Raw genomic sequence first — 24787 nt, 5'->3', positions numbered from 1 at the left:
TTATTTTTACATTATTCCATCTATATTTATTAATAACAAAAATTTACATTAAACCATTACATAAAAAGATATGGTAACCCAACTATTACGTTAACTTTATTGAGTTAATTATGGTACAAAAAAAATACTATAATAAAACGTCATTAATAAAATTATTAGGTAACAAAAGAAGTTTGAAAAATATATTTCTATAATAGGTTGATAGTAAGTAAGGTAACAACCAATTTATTCAATTACATATAAAAAAAATTAATAATATTTTAGTGACCTGTGACTTTAAACCAAGAGAATTCAAAAGTTAATAAATTGAATAGCTCACAAAAAATAGGAGTTATGCTTTTGATAAAAGAAAACGTAGGAGTAATTATCATATTTAATGCATTCATTGATATTAAAAAATCTTTTAATATACACTCATATCACCATTTTTCTATATATATTCATACTTTTTTTCTTCAATTAAGATCTACAAAAATCTCAGGCAAGTTTTCTCTCTTTTCTTTTTAAGTGCAAGTTTTCTCTTACTCACTATAATTGTTTTTAGTTTTACATTTCTTGAGTTCTAATTTTTTTTTATTCTATTATTCAAATATTATGTTCTAACTAACAATTTTATGCAGACATTAAAAAGACTGGCTCAATATAATGAATAAAATCACAAGGTTTTATCATCGTCTTTCGTCTTTTAAAATTTTAATATTTTAATCTTTTGTCATCAATTAGTATTTTTTTTAATTCACATTAGGCATTATTATAATTCTCATATATATTTATTTATCTATTGATATTTTTATACCGTTTCTTTTAGATTAGTATAGCAAGATCGATTTTTTTGGACACTTAACACTTTCACAATCATCTCATATATGTTAATTTTTTATTTATAAACGAGTATGATTAGATTAAATTGATTAGTTAATCTAATTTGGCAATATTCTCTCTCTTAAATTTCTTTAAATTTATTTTTAATTTACATGGTAATATTGGATAATTTAATATATCGATTGATTTTCTAATCATATTTGATAACATTTGTTTCTTAAAAATCACTAAACAATTTCTTTTTAATTAGTATGAAAAAACTGATGAATTTTAAGTACTAATTATTTTCTAATCAAATTTTATGATGTTTTTTTTCTTTAAATTGCTATAATATTTTGATAATAGTTATCTTTAGAATATGCTAAAATATTTATTGATAATTGATGTGGTAAAAATTGACAAATTTAATACATTAATTAATTTTTTTTAATCTAATTGGATAACATTTGTTTTCTTCTAAATTGCTTCTTCCTGTTTGTATGATGGGATGGTATTAGTTGATTTGCTAATATAATTTAGTAAAATTATTTGTATTTTATTTGATGTTGCTTCGCTTATTAACACTAAATTTTTTGGTTATGGATTAAAATAAATAATATATTAAATTAATTAATTATGCTATGTATTAAATTCTTTTTTTTTGTGTGTGAAAATAAAAGGTAACTAAAATTCAGAAATAGAGAAACAAAAAAAATCATATATAGAATAAGAAAGTACAATTACCATCATTAACTATCATAATTATTTAGTAATTGTATTTAAAATGATATGTTGAATAAAGTAAATTAATATCGTAATCAATGTCACTTCCTAAACCAATTTTGTATTATATGTACTTTATAATTGTTACATTGTTTTTTTTTTTTTGGTATTCAACAATAAACCGAAAATAAAAATAAAAATTATTCTAATTAAGAAAAAAATATTATTCGATATAATTTATTATATGCTTAAAAATTAATAAATTATTGATAATAAATGTGGTTTGACATAATTATTGATAATTTATGACCTTATATTAAATATTTGACACATGGTAACAAATTTACCATTAATTAACAATTAATTTGATTACTTTACTTATTTAGATTTTTTGGTTGATTAATTTTATTTTTATAAGATTCAAAATACAAAGGAATAAGAAAATTAATTTTAGCTTATGACAACCATTACGTAGTTCATTATTTTTCATTAGGTTTACTAATAATTACTATTGGAAATATAAAAGGAGTTTTTAATATGTCACTAATGTTAAAATTCTTTTGAATTGCCCATAAACCACTATTGTAGTAATTAATAATGTTGACCCTTTCTTATCAGTTATCACTATCACTTACTATTTCTGATAAAAATATTTTTAGAACTTGAATTTGAATATTATATTTCGGACAACAAAAAATAAGGTAAAAAAAACCATCAAAAGCAAACAGAAAAATATCTAAAAGCAAAAAAAAAAAAAAAATTTTATATTTTTTTGTTAAAATTCAAAGACTGTAATGTATATTAATAAGGATAACTTATAAACATTAGATTTCTTAAGATTTGATAAAGATAGAGATTGAAATTCTTATCAATCTTTTTAAAATATTAGTAATCATTCAATAAAAAATATTATAAATCTATATAAAATTTGACAATTATGCATAACATTTATTATCATCTAATAAAAAATTAAAAATTGAGGACGATTGGTAAAGAAAATAATTCAAAAATAGTACATGTCTATATTTAATGTAATATGAAAAAAATATATAGTATATTATATATAATTAAAAATAATTTAATAAAATCATGGGTTTTTTTAGAATTTTAATATACAATTTTAATATTAATTTTTTTTATCTGTTTATATTGTAGAAAATTACATAGATATGTTTGTGTCCCTAGATATATAAAATATGTAGTATTTAAAAATTTATATAGATTATATAGAATTTTTATAATTATTAATTAGATTTTTTAAATTAAAATCAATAAAAAAATTAATATTAATAAAAGAATTAAACAAAAACCGTGCAACGCGCGGGCCTAATGCTAGTTATTAAGTATAAGTCATTTTTTTTCAAAGACTAAAACTTCTATTTATAAAATAAAAATTACATAAAGGAATAGTTAATCAACAAATTGAAAGAACTAATCGAGATTAATGGTGAGAGATGTTTGATACAATTATCGAATAGGGTCTTTTCAACCATCAAAAGATCATCCAAATATAAAAATATTGAAATTACGATTTTGAAACCGCTTAATTTTTTAAATTTCAAACTTTTCAAGTCTCATCTTTAATATATTCAAAAGTTATATTTAGACCGTTAGATTTGTTGAAAATTCATATTTTCCGATTTTCGTGTTCAAAAAAATTTTTAAAAAGTAAATTTTTATCTCACAACACCTTTAATTATCAAGAACATTTAATAAAAACTATAACAAGCCTTAATAAAATTTTAGATCCAAAAAAATTTATAAATATAAAAACACATAAATATAAAGAAAATCGTAGAGATAGTAATAATTTGGATGGAAAAAAGATGATTTTTCGATTAAGATTGGAAATCATCTTCTCCCACCCTCAACGAGATTAAGATGAGAGAGTTTTTAGAAAGAAGGGAGAGCTTTTTTTAGAGAGCGAGAAAATTAACAATTTTTTTGAAGCCATGATTATTTACTAGCATCGAGTTTAAAAGTTTTAAATTTGTGAATAATTAATTATAATTGCATGTTGGCTTATTTTTAAAGTCACTATCATGCGCTAATGTTCACCAATTATTTTAGTAATTTATTGTGGATAGACAATAAGAATCTGACTAACAATCCGTCAACTTAGATTTATGATTTCATTAAGTAAACGTACAAATATAATTATAGACTACTTATGAAAGACGATTATGTTCTGGACATTGATAATATTCATTAATTAAGATTATCATTTTAATCTTAAAAAAATTTATGCGGAACTTAAAAGTCTAACAAACTAGTTGTAATTTCCACGTATTTATACGGAATCAAATTAATATTTATTTAAATAATTAATTTGTTAAAAAATATATATTAAAAAATATGAAAAAAATATGCAAACTAATAAAATAAAAATTTATTTTAATGTTTGGAATAATTCTTTTAAAGGTATTGACTATTTCTAATATTAGCAATTTTGATAATAAATTGTATATTAAGTAATCAAATAGATTATAATATTAAAATAATAAAATTTAAATAAATATTTTATATAAAATATGATAAAATTAATTATATTTTTTAAAGATTAATTTATTGATAATCAATAAGAGGGCTATGTTGACACTCTTTATTATATAAGTATATAGATAGATAGATTTTGGAAATTGTAATATGACTCGTAATATGACTCGTCGATTTATTATATTAATTAAATTTTTTATAATTATATTATGTTGTTTTATTTTATTTGTAATCAATAATAAATTAATAATAAATTAGTTAGAATATTTATTACAAACAATTTTAATACTTCTATTTATTCATTTTTAAAATCATTGATGTCAATAACATTTATTTATAATTAATTATTTAAGTTAAATTTATTATAATTATATTATTTATTTTATGTATAATTTTTGTTAAATTAGTAAGAATTTTTGTTACTATTTATTATAAAATTTAAAAATAATATCAAAACAATTGGTTTTTGTTATTTTTTTATTTTTGCACGTTTCTCTTAATGTGATTTGTTAATTTATATTTTATTAATTTATTATATATTACAAAGTAGAATAAAAAACTAACATATAAAGTAAAAAAATTGTAATAGTAATTTTCAATCTAAAGAGAAAAGTCATAATATTTATTTTTACTATTAATTTAAAAAGATGGTTTAACAAAAACAATAATAATTATGTAATATAATAAAACACATGGGGGACTTAAGTTAGAAGTGATACTGGTAATCTATTAGTGGCAGGTTTTACAGATTTAAATCATTAATTGTAGTAAAACAATTAATTGAAGAATGAATAAATTTGTTGTATGTATTAAATGTCATGTTAATACTTCTAATTTTATGATCATTAATTAATTATAATAAAATATTTATTCAATAATTAAAAAATAATACAATTGGAATTTGAGATGAATTAGAAGTTCAGTAATTGATTTGAATAAAACAACTTATATTTTTTAAATGTACTAACACATTATAATTAATTAATCAATCGTCTACTTACATTATTTATGTTCTTGTATTGTTGCCAACATTAGATAGATATTTAGAACTAATGAGACGCACTACTGATACTGGAGGTGTCACGACCCAATTTCATGAATCGTGACCGGCGCTAGGGTATGGGTATGGTTGTACCAAAACCCGTAGCAAGCCTCGCGGAAATCAAATAAACATTTAAACCTGCAGAAAACTGCTCGGGGGCAACCGAGACTCCAACCTAGGTCTAGCAATTTATATTGCAGTTCAAATATAAATAATTTAAATATCTTAAATGTTCAACCGCATACCTTATATATAACAACATCGTAATCCAGAGTAATCATGCCAAATATAAATAATCGAATAAATCGACAAACCCAAAGTGTAATATCAAATGTAATAACTAAACTAGTTCTACTGCGGTCTAAGAGTTCGAAAACAGAAACTAGTTTAATAACATAAAAATCTCCGATGAATCAAAAAAATCGGAGTGGACCAGCTTTCAAATCATAAACCTGGAAAATTTGGGAAAACAACGGGGTCAGATATACTGAGATGAGTTCGCAATACTATTTACATTTATTAAGTTTAAAACCCTTAAATCAAAACATTTTTATACTAATATAATATGATTATGGAAAGCAGTATTGAAATGATCCCAGCGTAAGTATGACATAGCATACTGATAAACCCAGAGTGGACGGGAACAAATCCTCGTCATAATTATATACCAGCGTAAGCAAGACTTTAGTCTGCCGTTTCCCAGAGTACTCACCGGTGCACACAGTCTCGATACAAGCCTATCGAGTAGCTCGTTTCAATCCAGATCCATAATCCGTAAAAACAGTTCACAAACATTTAATATTATTAAAATACGATGCAGTACTTAATAAAGCGGTAAATAGCACTACAAACTCACTGCTTGCTTATCCACGTGAAACTTTGGCAAACAGCTAACCCTGGTTCGACTCCGGAGCGCGAGTAGTCGAAGAGTCTAAAAATAAATCATACGTTAAAATCGCTCCAACCCCTAACTTTAAGAATACTAGACACCACGTAGGACTAGCACAAATAATAAGCCAGGTAAGTCACAGAGAAACACAATCTCAAATAAATTATAATGCCGTAAATAATTCAAGACTATTGAGTTTGCACTTAAATCCAATCAGAAAAAATTATTAAAATAATATTTAAATGATAAATAAAATATATTCCTCAAATAGTGGGTTAGCTGAGTTTTTCAAACCTACCAAACTAAACCCACATGTCGGTGACCCAAGTCCAAACCGATCCAACTGATATTTCAGAATTATAAACCACAGTTTATAATTATAATATTAAATAAAATATTAATTAATATCAAAATTGAACTCAATAGCTTGCAACCCAAGTAATTATAATTATCGCCAAAATATTCCTAATAATTAAATAACCAAATAAAACTAAAATATCACTTTAGCTCGCTAAGTCAAAAATCTCAAATTATTAATTAAATAATAATTAATAATAATTATTTTTTTAATGTTTAAAATTATTTTTAGGTTTTAAAAATAATATAACTAATTGGCAAACTTTCGAATTAAATAAATTCCAAATTCTTATTTAATATAGTCAAATATAAAATCGCATATAAACTAAAATAAGATTTATATTAATTTAAATTTAAAATATTAATGCCCAAAGTAAATTTCAAATTATAAAGAATAAAACTATTTAAATTGCTAATTAATAAGTCGGAACTAAATCCGTAGATTAAAATCACAACCAATTACTAAAACACTAATTAAATAAGCTAAGGAATCAATTAATTAAAAACATAATTACCTAAGGACCTTACTTGCCTCTTAACCATCTTCCTTATTCAACATTACCAAACTCAGTTTTTGCCCAGAGTGTACCCGCTAACTTGTTTAATTCAAACATCAACATTAAAACTAATATCAATTACCTACAAATATACTTTAAGCCTTTAAACCCTTAACACAAGGCGGAATTCACAATCCTTAAACAATTACTATAAGCATTAATCTAACTAAACAATCTTGAATTCAAATCAAATTTTAAGAACTCAGAAACCGAGTTCTAGCAATCAACGAAGAACAAAAATCAAATGAGAAATTCATTGGTTTTGAATTTAAAGAACCAAAGATCCAAAACACAAGAGTCTATCCTCCTAGATACCAAAATCAACAACTTAAAAGAAAGGTCATAATCGGCAGAGAACCAAAAATTACTTAATCACAGTTTAATACAAAACAGAACGGCGAGACGGCGGCGATTAATACGAGTTCGTTTACGTACCGTTTGACGAACGAAAAGTGTAGAAACATAGAGGAACAAGTCTGCTATCACGGGGAATAAACGAAACTGATTTCGATCTTCAAACGGCTGTGGAACGGATTGAAATTCAGAGAGGTCGATTAGAAATAAAACAGAAAATTTCCTGAAAACGGTAAAACGGCGGCGATTGATACGGATTCGTTTGCGTACCGTTTGACGAAACAAAAGTTGGGATTTGTAGAGGATCGAGTCTACTTTGACTATGACAAAATGGAACTGAAATATACGCAATAACGAGGAAGAACGAATGAGAATACGTAAGTGTCGTTTCTAACTAAAACTGAAAATAAAACTCAAGAACTTACCGAGAACAAGCTGAGATTTTCATATGCTTTGAGTGATTGATAGGGAGTGTAGAAGACGGCTAGGATTTGAGGAAAGTGTAGGGAAGAGTTTTGGGTAGAAACGTTGCTTAAATATAGGGATTTGTTTTGGGCTAAATGGGAAGAAAACGAATTAATAGAAAAGGAAAACGCAGAAATTGTTATACCTGCTATGAAATATAAGTTTCTGCTTCAAATTAAAACAATGGGCTTTATAATTATATTATGGCCAAACACAAAATGATGATGGGCTTTCCATGCACCATATTCACGTGGAAAAGAAAGGAGTAGGTGTATGCATGGGACCATTAGCATGCATGGCTCTAAATATTTTGTTTTTTCCCTATTTTTTTTAAATATAATAATACAAATCACACACGAATCGAACTACGATCGAATCAACGAGTGATTCCGATAAAATTAAATAAAAATATTTAATAATAATAATTTACCTAACCTCGACGGAAAAAAATAAAAATTTTAAAAAAAATACGGGATATCACATTCTCCCGAACTTATTAAAAATTCGTCCTCGAATTTACTACAACCCTAAAGTCATATAAAATCAATTATAGCACGTATGGAATCACATGTAACTCAAAAATACGGGGCAACGCGTCCTCAACGGAACGAAAGAGACTACTACGCATATTAATTCTGATTTCCAAAATCACTTTATGACCAGGTGATGACTCAACGGAAACGAAATAAAAACCGCCTAAATCAACCTAAGCAAAACACCACCGCAAATTCAATAGATTAAACCAAACTCTAACCCAAGGTCATTCTATCACAACGACAACTGTGGAGAGTCAATCGAAACAAAACATAATATAACTGAAAACACGCTGAAAATTTTACGGACATTCTCCCCAACTTATAGAAATACGACTTCGAATTTAAAACTGAGTCGAAAATTCGAATGATCACCACACGCATACGCGAAAAATTCTTAGTTCAAAAATTTGGTACCTCAAACGACTTCTTAAACACCACGAGTGAACGAATTAGAAATTTATTTCCATTTGAAAAATAACCGATATGCTAACGAGGAAAATTTAAATTAACAGACTCAAATCTCAAAGACTACCAAAGTAACACTACAATTGTAGGGAAAATCTCAAGATTCAAATGGAATCAAACTAATCTAAACTCCAATATTACAAACCGAAACATACCGACACTCTTACGTGAATTAGTTTTACATCCCTTAACGCCTACGCATTATATCACTTAAAGTGGTCACAACACTAATCACCTCACAGAATAGACTTAACAGCAAATCAAAATGTCATTCTGATCGAATATGCTCTCATAAAATAATGACTGAAAACTAAATACCGCTAGACTCTTTCTAGTTCAACTAACTAAGATCAGAAGCACACCAATTCTAAGGAATACATAACTTAAACTCCTGACAACAAATATTTCATCCTCAATTTTTTTTTCTCACGATAACCTCGAATCCTACAGAAGATCAATTAGAATCCAGTCGCAATTAATTAGTTTATTGGTTATGCTCAAAATAAAATTTTTTATAGAAATAACGCTTTCCGTAAACACAGATATAAATAACACCATCTGCCTTTAATTTGAATTTAGTAGCATCTCCAGTTTAAATTTTATTTTCAACCGAAAATAATTAACCTGTTGAAAAATCCTCCATTTTCGTAACGCGTCAACATAATCAAAACACTACCAATTTGAAACCATAACCGACCCTTACTTTTAATATAAATTCACGATTAAATCGTTCATTTAGAAAAAAAAAATCTTAAAATCCACTTTTAAATCAAAACTGACATTATTTCATCACTTTTTTCAAAAAGAATTTATTTTTTCAAAAAGAATCCATTCGTTTACGAAATAATTTCCATATCGGTATCAAAACCTTTTGGACATAAATCAAATCTGTTAAAATAAAATTGCTTTTAAATCTTTCAGTGTAAATAAACACGCAGAGCATAACCAATTTCCTTAAATATAAATCTCCTCAAATTATATACTCTAAGTTGACACAATCCTTTAATCCGATCTAAACCTCGAGTGCAACCTTATAACCATGGCTCCTATTTACCAAATATTGATACTCCGACAATATTGAATAAATCCTTACAATGTATTTCTCTTAAATCAACCATCATCACAGAGTACATGTCTAGATAACCACCAGATAAAAATTTCAAAATCGTTTGAAGTTCATCGACTTTTTAAACACCATTTTCAAAATATATTTCGCGAGTTTATAACAAAACATTTTTCCTAAAAAGTCTTACTGATAAAATTTATTTTACATAATTGTGCGCCAGGGTGATGACAGCTCTCATCCCCAAAGAGTTGCATTCAACTCTAATAATTTAATGCCGTGATGAATGTTCTAAATGCATGTATCAATTATTTATTTCTCTTTTAATTAGTAATCATACTCAATGCTCAATGCAGTTCCCTATTTGTGACATTTCAAATGCATGTCCATGACATGTCTGAGCACAATTATGTGATAAAAACATTTCAATTACTTTAACAAGTTAACATTTGAAATCAATTTTCCTTCGAAATATTTTTCTAGACATAACACTCTGTGAGACGTGCACTCGTCCATCTTGACATATTTGCGCATCTCCATTATCATAGTCCACCAATCTGAATCGTCATTAACGAAAATAACTCAAATCAAAAATGAAACTAAAATTTATCTAAAACGAGTTCCACCTCACATCACATTGAATTTTTTTCCAATGACAACAAGGTAACACGACCACGTTCACAGCTCCACCATCAGTTTCGGTATTTCACCGATCTACCTAAGTGAAAATACCAGTGTATTACTACACTGATCAACCTCGATCTACATATTCCATAACTATTCCTAGAATGCCAACAGCCGAAAATGTCAATACTCCGAATCTCTCACAACGAACTCAACCTAAACGGATAATGCTCGAAGCTTAACGCATAAGGCAACACCCACGATTAGAATATTCCACCAGTGTTGAGTAATATTATCTCACAACACCATCCTCAAACCTAGATAGATTCTTATACAGAATCCACTAACAATTGTGAAATGTCGCTTCTCAAATTTCTTGATATAGAACTCAATGATCTAGATTCCCAAGGTTCAAACGTTAAATCCCGCTAAACCATTTACAACATCTAAAATAATCGCAGGGTCTAAACAAAGGTTCAAATCGCTCATCAACACCAACACCGAAATTGAGCCAAAGAAAGCAAGAACGTAATGTCCTCAAGTGATACTCCACACAGTGAGGCAAACAAGAATAATTACTACTATGTTATAACTTAACCAAAAAAGGAGAGACTTAATAAGAGCACAGTAATATAAGTCATGAATTTTTTTTTTTTTTTTTTTTACACAACTAAAAGCCATCCAAGAATCATGCAATAAAACAAATCATCATTAGAGTAGGTAAACAACTTATTACCAAAAGAATTTAGCATGCAACATCTTATCTGATCAACAAATTCATACCGAGATGGCAAAAAGCCAAATAGCCCAAAAATGATTAAAATATTAAATAATGTAATAACATGCTCAAAACGTCAAATCAGATCAAGACAATTTCTGATATTGATCCGAAAGTACGCATCTGAACCTAGTTCGAAATATAAAATTAACAAAATAGATTTTGAGTTCATGTCGAACCCCACAGTTTTAAAAGTCATTTTCCGGAAAACTGCTTTTATAAAAAAATGATTATAAATTTTTCCAAACGCCTCAATTTATAAATCATCGAGTTAGCCGAGTAATTAAAACTTCCAAGCTCATCTCCAAATTTGGATGACCCAAGTCAAAACCGCAATAACCATTTATAAAACTTATACGACACATTTTCAAATCCGAAAAAAAAACCTTTTGAAAATGAATCTCAATATTTTCAAAATAGGTAGCTCGACGTTACCCAAAGTAATAACATCAACTCATCGCCCAAGTGGAAAAACAATTATTCTTTAACAATCTTTCAGAAATATTGGCTTCAATCAAAATTAGTAAATCAATCATAAGACCAACAACGCCAAAGTGTCGACAAATCGAAATATGGTAAAATTACAAAATTAATATTAAATTATCAAATTGGTATCGCCTTTAAAATATATTATTTCAAAACAATCATTTTGAAAACACCAACATTTTTATTTTTAAAATACAAGAATTTCATTTTACTTCAAAATAACAACCCTTTTTCAATCCTTAGTCAAATGTAAAACTTTGAAATAAACGGATTTCATTTCACTGGTGAAATTACGGAAAATAATATATTAGGGTGTCATGTACAGACTACCCATTGAACTATATGGGTCATAATACCAGTTAGGCCAAAGAAATTTTCTTAAGGAAATTTAAAACCAATACGTGGCCAGCAACGTAATCCACAAAACGTGGAGAAGAAAAAAAAATCAATTAAAAATAATTTAAACCCGAAACAATGTCAAATCTGACAAAATATCATTTTTAAACTCAAGACTCTCGGCCAACGCCAAAAATACTCACAAAATAATTCAACCTCAACAATTAATTAAAGGTATAAAAGACAGGATACTATCACCCAGTAAAACACATCAACAACATGAAAAGAAAATAACATCATGCCAATGCATGACTTAAAGAAAATTACCAAATAAGATTTCCCGAGAAATCAAAAGCAATTAGAATCATCCAAGTGAAATAACATCAATAAAAGCATCAAATCAAAGCAAAAATAATGTCTGACTTGACGCAATCCTATCGTTGTAGGCAGAAAGTTTTAAAATCAAAAGATGACGTTTCAAAGACAAGACATGAACCTAATTCCGCAGTAGATCCTATGACACAATAATAACACTTAACATGCCTTAAAACGATAAACACATAACATGCAAAAAAAAAATTGGCGTTCGAAACTAAAGCTCTGATACCAACTTTGTCACGACCCAATTTCATGAATCGTGACCGGCGCTAGGGTATGGGTATGGTTGTACCAAAACCCGTAGCAAGCCTCGCGGAAATCAAATAAACATTTAAACCTGCAGAAAACTGCTCGGGGGCAACCGAGACTCCAACCTAGGTCTAGCAATTTATATTGCAGTTCAAATATAAATAATTTAAATATCTTAAATGTTCAACCGCATACCTTATATATAACAACATCGTAATCCAGAGTAATCATGCCAAATATAAATAATCGAATAAATCGACAAACCCAAAGTGTAATATCAAATGTAATAACTAAACTAGTTCTACTGCGGTCTAAGAGTTCGAAAACAGAAACTAGTTTAATAACATAAAAATCTCCGATGAATCAAAAAAATCGGAGTGGACCAGCTTTCAAATCATAAACCTGGAAAATTTGGGAAAACAACGGGGTCAGATATACTGAGATGAGTTCGCAATACTATTTACATTTATTAAGTTTAAAACCCTTAAATCAAAACATTTTTATACTAATATAATATGATTATGGAAAGCAGTATTGAAATGATCCCAGCGTAAGTATGACATAGCATACTGATAAACCCAGAGTGGACGGGAACAAATCCTCGTCATAATTATATACCAGCGTAAGCAAGACTTTAGTCTGCCGTTTCCCAGAGTACTCACCGGTGCACACAGTCTCGATACAAGCCTATCGAGTAGCTCGTTTCAATCCAGATCCATAATCCGTAAAAACAGTTCACAAACATTTAATATTATTAAAATACGATGCGGTACTTAATAAAGCGGTAAATAGCACTACAAACTCACTGCTTGCTTATCCACGTGAAACTTTGGCAAACAGCTAACCCTGGTTCGACTCCGGAGCGCGAGTAGTCGAAGAGTCTAAAAATAAATCATACGTTAAAATCGCTCCAACCCCTAACTTTAAGAATACTAGACACCACGTAGGACTAGCACAAATAATAAGCCAGGTAAGTCACAGAGAAACACAATCTCAAATAAATTATAATGCCGTAAATAATTCAAGACTATTGAGTTTGCACTTAAATCCAATCAGAAAAAATTATTAAAATAATATTTAAATGATAAATAAAATATATTCCTCAAATAGTGGGTTAGCTGAGTTTTTCAAACCTACCAAACTAAACCCACATGTCGGTGACCCAAGTCCAAACCGATCCAACTGATATTTCAGAATTATAAACCACAGTTTATAATTATAATATTAAATAAAATATTAATTAATATCAAAATTGAACTCAATAGCTTGCAACCCAAGTAATTATAATTATCGCCAAAATATTCCTAATAATTAAATAACCAAATAAAACTAAAATATCACTTTAGCTCGCTAAGTCAAAAATCTCAAATTATTAATTAAATAATAATTAATAATAATTATTTTTTTAATGTTTAAAATTATTTTTAGGTTTTAAAAATAATATAACTAATTGGCAAACTTTCGAATTAAATAAATTCCAAATTCTTATTTAATATAGTCAAATATAAAATCGCATATAAACTAAAATAAGATTTATATTAATTTAAATTTAAAATATTAATGCCCAAAGTAAATTTCAAATTATAAAGAATAAAACTATTTAAATTGCTAATTAATAAGTCGGAACTAAATCCGTAGATTAAAATCACAACCAATTACTAAAACACTAATTAAATAAGCTAAGGAATCAATTAATTAAAAACATAATTACCTAAGGACCTTACTTGCCTCTTAACCATCTTCCTTATTCAACATTACCAAACTCAGTTTTTGCCCAGAGTGTACCCGCTAACTTGTTTAATTCAAACATCAACATTAAAACTAATATCAATTACCTACAAATATACTTTAAGCCTTTAAACCCTTAACACAAGGCGGAATTCACAATCCTTAAACAATTACTATAAGCATTAATCTAACTAAACAATCTTGAATTCAAATCAAATTTTAAGAACTCAGAAACCGAGTTCTAGCAATCAACGAAGAACAAAAATCAAATGAGAAATTCATTGGTTTTGAATTTAAAGAACCAAAGATCCAAAACACAAGAGTCTATCCTCCTAGATACCAAAATCAACAACTTAAAAGAAAGGTCATAATCGGCAGAGAACCAAAAATTACTTAATCACAGTTTAATACAAAACAGAACGGCGAGACGGCGGCGATTAATACGAGTTCGTTTACGTACCGTTTGACGAACGAAAAGTGTAGAAACATAGAGGAACAAGTCTGCTATCACGGGGAATAAACGAAACTGATTTCGATCTTCAAACGGCTGTGGAACGGATTGAAATTCAGAGAGGTCGATTAGAAATAAAACAGAAAATTTCCTGAAAACGGTAAAACGGCGGCGATTGATACGGATTCGTTTGCGTACCGTTTGACGAAACAAAAGTTGGGATTTGTAGAGGATCGAGTCTACTTTGACTATGACAAAATGGAACTGAAATATACGCAATAACGAGGAAGAACGAATGAGAATACGTAAGTGTCGTTTCTAACTAAAACTGAAAATAAAACTCAAGAACTTACCGAGAACAAGCTGAGATTTTCATATGCTTTGAGTGATTGATAGGGAGTGTAGAAGACGGCTAGGATTTGAGGAAAGTGTAGGGAAGAGTTTTGGGTAGAAACGTTGCTTAAATATAGGGATTTGTTTTGGGCTAAATGGGAAGAAAACGAATTAATAGAAAAGGAAAACGCAGAAATTGTTATACCTGCTATGAAATATAAGTTTCTGCTTCAAATTAAAACAATGGGCTTTATAATTATATTATGGCCAAACACAAAATGATGATGGGCTTTCCATGCACCATATTCACGTGGAAAAGAAAGGAGTAGGTGTATGCATGGGACCATTAGCATGCATGGCTCTAAATATTTTGTTTTTTCCCTATTTTTTTTAAATATAATAATACAAATCACACACGAATCGAACTACGATCGAATCAACGAGTGATTTCGATAAAATTAAATAAAAATATTTAATAATAATAATTTACCTAACCTCGACGGAAAAAAATAAAAATTTTAAAAAAAATACGGGATATCACAGGAGGTTTGATATTATTGCCAATTACTTTCCAGTTATAAATATTGTTTAAGTTGTATAAAAAGGATTTAGGAAAATTTTTAATTATTTAAAAGCTTGTAGTGATAGATATAGTATAAAATTCTATAAAATAGGTGAGTATTTTAATTCTATTGAAAGTAGTTTAAATTAGCTAATATTTAGGTAGAATAATTATTATTAAATTATAATTATAATAGTATTAAAAGTTTGTAGTGATAGATATGGTATAAAATTCTATAAAATAGGTGAGTATTTTAATTCTATTGAAAGTAGTTTAAATTAGCTAATATTTAGGTAGAATAATTATTATTGAATAATAATTTAAATAGTATTAAGGACATTAACGTAAATGTGTCTGTCCCCCCCCCCATCCGTGCTTTTATATATAGTATAGATAAGTATATAGATAGATAGATTTTGGAAATTGATCATGAAGATACTCAAAATTATCATTTTTTTTATTTTGCTTATCAAACCTTTTTAGTGATATATTTACAAATTATTACTACATTTTTTATTAAAAACATTATTCGATTACATAGAGAATTAATTTTATTTTTTAATTATTAATACTGATGAAATAATTTTTATAAAACACCTTATGTAATTTTGGTGATAATCATGTCTTATTGTAATAACATTTAAATATTTTTTTTCAAGTATTGATTTTTTAATAATTTTAATAATGAAACATATACTTATTAGTTTAAGAGTTAAATTCAATAAAGATTCATTTTACTCCTAAATGTTGAACAAAAAATTAATTAAAGCCAACTTGGCATTTTGGCTCATTTTACTCTTATACATGACGTGTCAAAAAAATTGGAGTGTTTTATACAATAATGTGGCGGAGATTTATTAAATAATTTAAAGATGAAAGCATAAAACGAGAAAAAATATCACATTTAGATCATCTTTTTTTCAAAGTAATAATTTTAATCTTAATTGCTCTCTTTTTCCAAGTTCAGGAGATAAAATAAATATTTCCCCAATATAAATTATAGACTAATTTAAAATAAATTTTACTTAGGCCATGTTTGGTTCATGGAATAGGTGCGGAATGAAATAGCTATTCCGTATAAAATGGCCATTCTTTGCTTTGGTTCATAGAATAGGTATTCCAAAGAATTGATATTCCATGATTTTGTGGAATAAACACTCCTCTCAAAAACTAAAGAATGGCTATTCCATTTCTTATGGAATAACTTTTCTATCCCATATTATTCTATTCCATGAACCAAACATGGCCTTAGAGTAATTTCATAATATAAAATTATGGTTATGTTTGATATTTTTTTATAATAAAAAAATGTATTTTTTCTAAAGGGAAAAGGGTCAAATAAGCCCCTAAAGTTTAGCCTATAGATCAAGTAGGCCCTCAACGTTCGGAAAGGGTCGACGAGGACCCTAACGTTTTTAAATCGTATCATCTGAGCCCTCCATAGGGTTCCTCGTTGATACGATTAAACAAACGTTAGGGTCCTCGGTGTTAGTAAGAAGGGCTTAGATGATACAATTTAAAAACGTTAGAGGCTTATTTGACCCTTTCCGAACGTTGAGGGCTTACTTGATCCATAGGCGAAACGTTAGGGGCGTATTTGACCCTTTTCCCTTTTCTAAAAGATACACACGCTTTTAGAAGTTAGTGGCGCAAACTAGGATGACTAAGCTAAAATTGTTCAAATAGAAAAGGTTAGATTTTGGTGTGTAAATAATTGTTGTCCAATTAGTCAAAAAAAAAAAATTGTTGTCCAAGTTGAAGTGTGTAACAGGGTAAGTGAGTAATCCGTTAGACTTTACGGGCATATATTAATTTGGCCATTTAATTATTTTGAATATATTGTGTGCACCTAGCAAAATGAATGATATAAATCTTAATGAATAAAGGATCAATTCACCCCCTCAACTTGGCACGAAATATCAAATAAGTCATTTTGGAAGGTTTTGGGTCAAACACACCCGCAAGTTAGCAAAACCGGATCAATTTAACCCGCAACTTAACAAAACCGAATCAAATTGACCCTTCTGACATAAAAAGGAGAGTGGATAACCTAATTAAAAAAATTAATCTTAATTAATTCTGATTTGATACTAATTAAAGATAATTAAAATTACAATTAACCTAATTATTCTGATTAAATAAATATCAAAAAAAAAATTATTCTGATTAAATATCTAAAACAATCAACCAGCTCGCCGGCACCGGCAACCCTCGCCATCACCGGAGATCCTCGCCGCCGCCGGAGTTAGCCGCTGCCGACCGGCCATATTGTTCTCTGTGCGACTGAGAACAGATCGTTCTCAGTCACACATTGAGAACGATCCGTTCTCTGAGAACAGATCTTCTCAGTGTGACTGAGAACAGATCGTTCTCAGTCACACACTGAGAACGATCCGTTCTCAGTTGAGAACGTTATCGTTCTCAACTGAGAACGGTCCGTTCTCAGTCTGAGAACGGATCGTTTCGTTCTCTGACTGAGAACGGTCCGTTCTCAGTCTCAGAACGGAACGATCCGTTCTCAGACTGAGAACGGATCGTTCCATTCTCAGTCTGAGAACGGGTCCGTTCTCAGTGACGATGAAAGAACGCCGGCGCGGAGGAAATGGGTGGAAGGGAAGAAAAAAAGAAGAAGAGAGAAAATGGTGGAAGAGAAGTGGAAGAGGGGAAGAAGAAGAAGAAAAGGGAGTTTTAGTCCCTAAATTTTTATTTAAAAGATAAATTGGTTTTTGAAATTTTAGAATATAAGTGGTAAAATTATAATATAAAAATTATTAAGTATTAAACCAGAAAATGGAAAACATATTGAGTACTATTTTGAACTTTTTTCTCTTTAAAACAAGAGAGTGTGTTACACTCTCTTAATGAGGGTGCGATTTGTACGATTTTGCCAAGTTGCGGGTCTGTTTGATCCGAAAACGGTAGAAATGACTTATTTGATATTTCGTGCCAAATTGAGGGGGTGAATTGATCCTTTGTTCAAATCTTAATGATTGTGATCAAAATTAAGAGGAGAAAATGAAAATAATAAAGTGCGCCATAGTTTATTTATTAAGATTGAAGTTGCTAAGAAAGCCCTTAGAGATAAGAGGTTTTGTTGTAATCCTCTAGTTCAATTCGAAGAGACCACGGTTCATAATTCGGCGGTTTCGGTTCGGAACTGCCTAACGGTTCAAAAAAAAGAACCGTCTCGGAACCGTCTAAGTGACAGTTTCATGCAGGTTCGGAACCGGACGGTTTCGGGTTCTAGACGGTTCAAAAAAATTGAAAGTAAAATTAAAATTTATTTTTTATAAAATATAATTTAAAGATAAAATAACATGTGAAGAGAATATTATAAAAAAATAACGAAATAAAACAAATTATAAATATTATGTTAACTAAAAAAATTAACTAAAATAAATAAAAATATATATCTTTTATATATATTAATAAATTAACTTTTTATTGACGGGTTTGATCCTTGAACCGCCAGTTTGGATCTGGAACTGCAGGTTTATGGTTCAAACATTTGAAACCTGTCCAGAATTGGTCTTTTCATGTTTTCGGGCTGGTTTTCGTCTGGTTCCGGGCCGATTCACAGATTGATCCGACCCATAACCAGCTCTAAGTCCAATTGGTGGGGTTAGATTCGAGACTTTCTCGAGTCAATTATTAATACAAATCATATTTTGAAAAAAAAATTGTATAAAAAAGTGAAATGGAATTTGGTAAAGAAATCCAATAAATACAAAAGATATCACATAATCCTATAGTTTATGGGTATTAGAGACAAGGACAGCGCAGAAAATGAGAGTCACTTGGTGGCATGGTCGAATTAAAAATTACAACAACTAGAAAACAAATGGCTGATTCTCTACTACGCCACGCCACCGTAACTTGTCAGTAAGTGATAACCTACCCATCCCTTTTATCCGATGCCATCTTGTTCAATCTTTCTTATTTTCTTCCAAATGTTTTAAGGTATCAGTTTGTTAATGATTTTAAGATTTGGTTTGATTTATGATTCTTTAATCCTATACTGGGATCTGTTGTGGTGCAGGTTATATTGTAATTATGATGAAGCTGATATGCGCATTGCTTGTGTTGTTGGGTTCGTTGAAGATTGGAAATGGTGGGATTACGAGCTCTTTTATTAGGTCTCAATGGCCGTCCATTGATATTCCTCTTGATAATCAAGTTTTTGATGTTCCCACTGGCTACAATGCACCACAGCAGGTACTATCTTCTGTGCAAAATTTAAGTTTTCTGTTTTAATAGTACGTTGGTTTCAATGCATTATTCTGATCCACTGTTTCAGGTTATGGATTAAATGAATAATTGAACAGTGAGTGGATTCTAAGAAGCATGTATATAGCAGTTTTTAATACATTCTTCTGTTTACTCTTACTACAGGTGCATATAACCCAAGGTGACTACGACGGTAAAGGCGTGATTGTCTCATGGGTGACACCAGATGAACCCGGATCCAACAAAGTGCAATATGGTGTTTCAGAGAAAGATTATGATTTCACTGCCCAGGGCACAGTGAAAAACTATTCCTTTTACCAATATAAGTCTGGCTACATTCATCAATGTCTACTCAGGGATCTTGAGGTAATTTGCCATTGCCCCATGAGGTGAATTGCTAGCTGCAAGCTGTGACAATAGGATTTTTCTGGCTTCAAATAGTTCAAATGAATTAATCACTTGGGTTCGTCTTATTTCCAGTATGACACCAAATACTACTACAGGATTGGGGACGGTGATTCATCTCGGCAATTTTGGTTTCAAACTCCTCCAATGATTAGTCCAGATACTCCTTATAAATTTGGAATAATTGGTGAGTTGTATCCCTCGTGCATAAGTATGCTAGGGGGACTTCAAAATGCCTTCTCTAAAATTTGGACATTAATTAGGATGCTTTAAATTTCAAATATATGATGCTCTGTAGCTAAATGAAATTCTGTATGGTGCCCATGATTTAGGATTCCAAATTCTAATTTTCTGAACATGAATAACTATTTTGCCAAGGCAATGTTTCATAGAAATTGTATCGTAACAGTACGTGAACATTTCATAAATTATTATTGTCCATGTCTAGTAACTAGGAGTTTGGAGTTAATAACAGAAAACAGGTTGATCATCAAACTGGAACTTGAATTAGTACCTTTTAGCAAAAACAAATAGTGTAAATCTGTTGATGCTGCCAAAATTCATCTAGTAAGACCATTTCTTTATCCAATCAGAAGCCGTCTTGTATCTATAGCCTTAGCCATAACTTTTCTTGCCCTTGTGAAACGTTTTGCTTAATTCAGATCAATCAATTATCTATGGTCAAATGTCGTAAAAAGGCCAAACCTTTCATAAAAGTTTCACAAAAGTCCTGACCTTTCAATTTTGTCGATTTTGGCCAAAAACAAATTATTTGGTTTCAATTGTAACCAACTCTCAATTTGATTTCAATTTGCCTATGTGACGCCTATGTGGCATGCCAGATATTGAAAGGTCAGGACTTCTGTGAAACCAAATAATTCATTTTTGGCCAAAATCGACAAAATTGAAAGGTCAGGATTTTTTTGAAACCAAATAATAAGTTTTTGGCCAAAATCGACAAAATTGAAAGATCAGGACTTTTGTGAAAGGTTTGGCCTTTTTACAACATTTGGCCATTATCTATTTACATATCTTCATCTTTATTGGCTAGCCTATGAGCAATGACCTTTTCAACTCTCATATGGATTCTGATGCCATCTCTAACAATTAGCAAAGGATCACCTTTTATTCCATCATTTTTGTATGTCCATTTATCTTAGAACTTTACATGATCTTTTGACATTTGATGTCGTGACTTTCATTGATAAGTGGCTCTCTGCCCCTGGCAGGTGATTTGGGGCAGACCTATAATTCCCTGTCTACGCTTGAGCATTTTATGCAGAGTAAAGCAGAGGCTGTCTTATTTGTTGGGGATCTTTCTTATGCTGATAGATATCAGTATAATGATGTTGGTATAAGGTGGGATTCCTGGGGTCGTTTTGTTGAGAAAAGTACCGCATATACGCCATGGATGTGGTCTGCCGGAAATCATGAGATAGATTACATGCCTTACATGGTAAAATGTCAGAATACTTCTAATTTGCCGCATAGAAAAACTCTATGTTAATTATTATATCCAAGTCTTTGAGTTGCTATAAGCAACAATTGTGCTATTGGCCCATTGCTGGCTTTATTGATAGTTAGAATTGCTAAAGTTGTTGTATGCATAATCATGGTTACTAAAGTATTTTAATAAATGTAGGGAGAAGTAACTCCTTTCAAATCGTATCTTCATCGGTACCCTACCCCTTATTTGGCCTCCAAAAGCAGCAGCCCGCTCTGGTATGCCATTAGACGTGCATCTGCTCATATAATAGTGCTATCCTGCTATTCTCCTTTTGGTAAACTTTCATTCCCTATTTCTTTCTTAAAGTTCTCTTTTTATTGTTTTACCTAACTTTACATATAGTTTTCATTTCTTTGGCATGTGGATTTCATATATGAATTAGACTCTGGAGTGGGCCAATCAAATCGTATTATCTAACTCGCAAACTTCTGAGCCATCCAATTAACCTTTTCCTTCTCCAACCAAAATGTTGCATGTACATGTCCTTCACAAGAAATTCTAATCATGAAATCTATATGTATTAAAATAACTTTAGTAACTCCTTTCATGTATTATAACATACATTGCCATATTTATCAAAATGCACGAGAGTTGTAAAGCAGCTTTAAGTCTTCTATAGTATTCTACCTAATGTTTGATTGCATTGAATTTAATAGCTGATATGCAATAAATAGTTGGTATGAAAGTCTTTAGAGTCTAGAGCATTTATCTTTCTTTATCCTAAGAGAATCTCTCACCTTCATCTTGTAGTATTTCCTACTGCTATCATAATCGTATGATTCTATTCGATTTTGTAGACTGTTCCTGGTTTCTATCTTTTGTTTTCATTCATGGAAAGTAAGTTCCATTTTTTTCTTTGAAGGAGAGAAAATAAGTTCTCTCTGATTAATGAGCTCGGTGCTGTGATTTTTATTAAGATTGATTAAATTTTGAACAGTGAAATACACACCTCAATGGACTTGGCTCCAACAGGAACTCAAAAATGTGAACCGGGAGCAGACACCCTGGCTTATTGTTCTCATGCATGTCCCACTCTACAATAGTAATGAAGCACACTTTATGGAAGGTGAAAGTATGAGAGCAGTCTTTGAGAAATGGTTCATTCGTTACAAAGTTGACGTAATCTTTGCTGGCCATGTCCATGCTTATGAAAGATCGGTATGAGTCATCAGTATTAAATTTTTCTATCACTTCGTAACTATGAAAGTAATATGCACACTTAAAGATTTAAAAAAGAATGCACGAGTAAGGAGATTTACTTTGATTGTTTCAGTTATCAACTCCAATTCGTAGTTTTTCGACTAATTTGCAGGAAAACATTGTAATCTGTATCACAGTACTTTTGGTTATTTAATTGGATGCAGTTTTAACACTTGTTTGATGTATTTCATCTGGAAAACTATACATTTAAGTTGAGAAACATTTCCTAGTTCTGTTGATGTACTAAGGCTTTTTTTGTACTCTCTTTTACATCTCAGTATCGGATCTCCAATATTCATTACAATGTATCAAGTGGTGACCGTTTTCCAATACCTGACAAATATGCTCCTGTTTACATCACTGTTGGAGATGGTGGAAATCAAGAAGGTCTTGCTGGAAAGTAAGTAAATATTTTGAGATCGAGAATTCATCGTATTTTGGAGTCAAAAGAGAGAGAGAGAGCTATCAATGATAATGATGACTACAGAATTGATATCTATATTGCATGTGGACTTATATTTTATGTTTCGGCCTTTTGTATTTGTTTCGAAAATATTTCTAAAACTCCGAAACTTCATATTTACAATCTATTTTTGTAAAAATTATTGTTTCGCCATGTTCTGTTTCAACGTTTTCTGTTTTAGCATTTTCGTTTCTTTCTAACATAATATGTATATCAAGTTTTTGGTAACGTCTTCATTAAAGATTATAACTGTTACTTGTAATGCTGAAGAAATCTGTTATTGCATGTGCAGGTTTAGAGATCCACAGCCAGATTATTCTGCATACAGAGAAGCGAGTTATGGGCATTCCACGTTGGAGATAAAGAATAGGACTCATGCATTCTACCAGTGGAATCGAAACGACGATGGTAAAAAAGTGGCAACTGATGCATTTGTATTGCACAATCAGTATTGGTAAGTTGCTTTTACCTTTTCTGTTTGTTCACTTAGGTTGTGCATTCAAATCAAACCGAAGCAGTCAGTTCAGTTTGCACTTAAAGTAAACTAAAATTATATTGAAATGAAGAATTAGTTTTTTATACATAATTTCAAAACAAATCGAACCAAATTTATTGGTTCTGTTTGGTTATTAGGTTTGATTCGTTTTTATACACCCATGTGGCCTACTCTTTGTTTCGTTTTGTTTGTTGTTTTGTATGATCGATGCAGCTTATTTTTGGTGTCTGTTTGATGAGAGAATTTGTTTTAAGGTTAAATTGTGTTTATGCAGGGCAACCAATCTGCGACGGAGAAAGCTGAAGAAGCATCATCTAGCGAGCATTGACGGGCGGATCGCCACTCATTAATACAAATGTTATAGTAGTGAGTGGCTTTCTTGTATGGTCAAATTGTTTAAATTAGACATAACCACTGAATTTTAAATAAGTGTGATGACAGCATACTTTGGTCCAACTAGGGTGTAACCACTAACCAGGTTGATCTAACTCGAACTATTTGATATTAATTCAAAAATGCTCAAAATCGACTCGATTGATATTGAGTCGAGTTTGAGCTCGAACTCTTAAAATGAAATTCGATCGAGTTTAAGTTGACTTTTGTCAACATCAAGTAGAACTCGAGCTTAGCATGTTTATATTCAAACTTGATTACATCCAACCATCGGACCTGTGATAAGTACCGGCTGATTGGTAAGTAATCAGAGGCTTACAGAAAACTATAGCAGTTCTATAACTTCTTTGAGAAATGAACCGTCAACTAGGTTGCAAGTCATTAAGCATATGAAAAATGCATTTCACACTTGAAATATAAAGA

General features: G+C 29.9%; 1 protein-coding gene and 2 long non-coding RNA genes across 4 annotated transcripts; 1 reads left to right on the top strand and 2 right to left on the bottom strand.

The window, feature by feature from the left end:
* Positions 1-5162: 5162 nt before the first annotated feature.
* LOC126665075 (uncharacterized) lies at positions 5163-7817 on the bottom strand. Its single transcript, XR_007637518.2, has 5 exons — positions 7645-7817; positions 7490-7555; positions 7301-7387; positions 5919-5993; positions 5163-5514 (listed from the first exon to the last, which is right to left on the bottom strand). It is a non-coding gene; the product is annotated as an uncharacterized LOC126665075 (long non-coding RNA).
* Positions 7818-12576: 4759 nt separating this feature from the next.
* Positions 12577-15304, bottom strand: LOC130014624 (uncharacterized). The gene is made up of 5 exons (XR_007637519.2): positions 15132-15304; positions 14977-15042; positions 14788-14874; positions 13406-13480; positions 12577-13001 (listed from the first exon to the last, which is right to left on the bottom strand). It is a non-coding gene; the product is annotated as an uncharacterized LOC130014624 (long non-coding RNA).
* A 4140-nt stretch (positions 15305-19444) lies between these two features.
* Positions 19445-24547, top strand: LOC126664521 (bifunctional purple acid phosphatase 26-like). Of its 2 annotated transcripts, none has more exons than XM_050356947.2 (10): positions 19445-19555; positions 19713-19888; positions 20066-20266; positions 20381-20492; positions 21535-21761; positions 21948-22086; positions 22750-22970; positions 23291-23412; positions 23768-23929; positions 24246-24547. In XM_050356947.2, exons 2-10 carry the CDS (start codon positions 19727-19729, stop codon positions 24319-24321), a joined length of 1422 nt encoding a protein of 473 aa, XP_050212904.1. In that variant the 5' UTR covers positions 19445-19555; positions 19713-19726; the 3' UTR covers positions 24322-24547. The 2 variants fall into 2 exon arrangements, with proteins under 2 accessions (XP_050212904.1, XP_050212903.1); XM_050356946.2 differs by having other exon boundaries at positions 19545-19633.
* Positions 24548-24787: the final 240 nt, after the last annotated feature.

Source organism: Mercurialis annua, linkage group LG1-X, assembly GCF_937616625.2.
Source record: "Mercurialis annua linkage group LG1-X, ddMerAnnu1.2, whole genome shotgun sequence".
NCBI lineage: Eukaryota > Viridiplantae > Streptophyta > Magnoliopsida > Malpighiales > Euphorbiaceae > Mercurialis > Mercurialis annua.
This window is presented reverse-complemented; position numbering and strand designations above follow the sequence as displayed.

Excerpts from the sequence above, each read along its gene's own strand:
- LOC126664521 (XM_050356947.2), top strand. The coding sequence starts at position 19,727 with ATGATGAAGCTGATATGCGCATTGCTTGTGTTGTTGGGTTCGTTGAAG. Across the intron at positions 20,493-21,534 it reads TTATAAATTTGGAATAATTG|GTGATTTGGGGCAGACCTAT; the intron begins GTGAGTTGTATC and ends TGCCCCTGGCAG. Across the intron at positions 21,762-21,947 it reads TAGATTACATGCCTTACATG|GGAGAAGTAACTCCTTTCAA; the intron begins GTAAAATGTCAG and ends TAATAAATGTAG.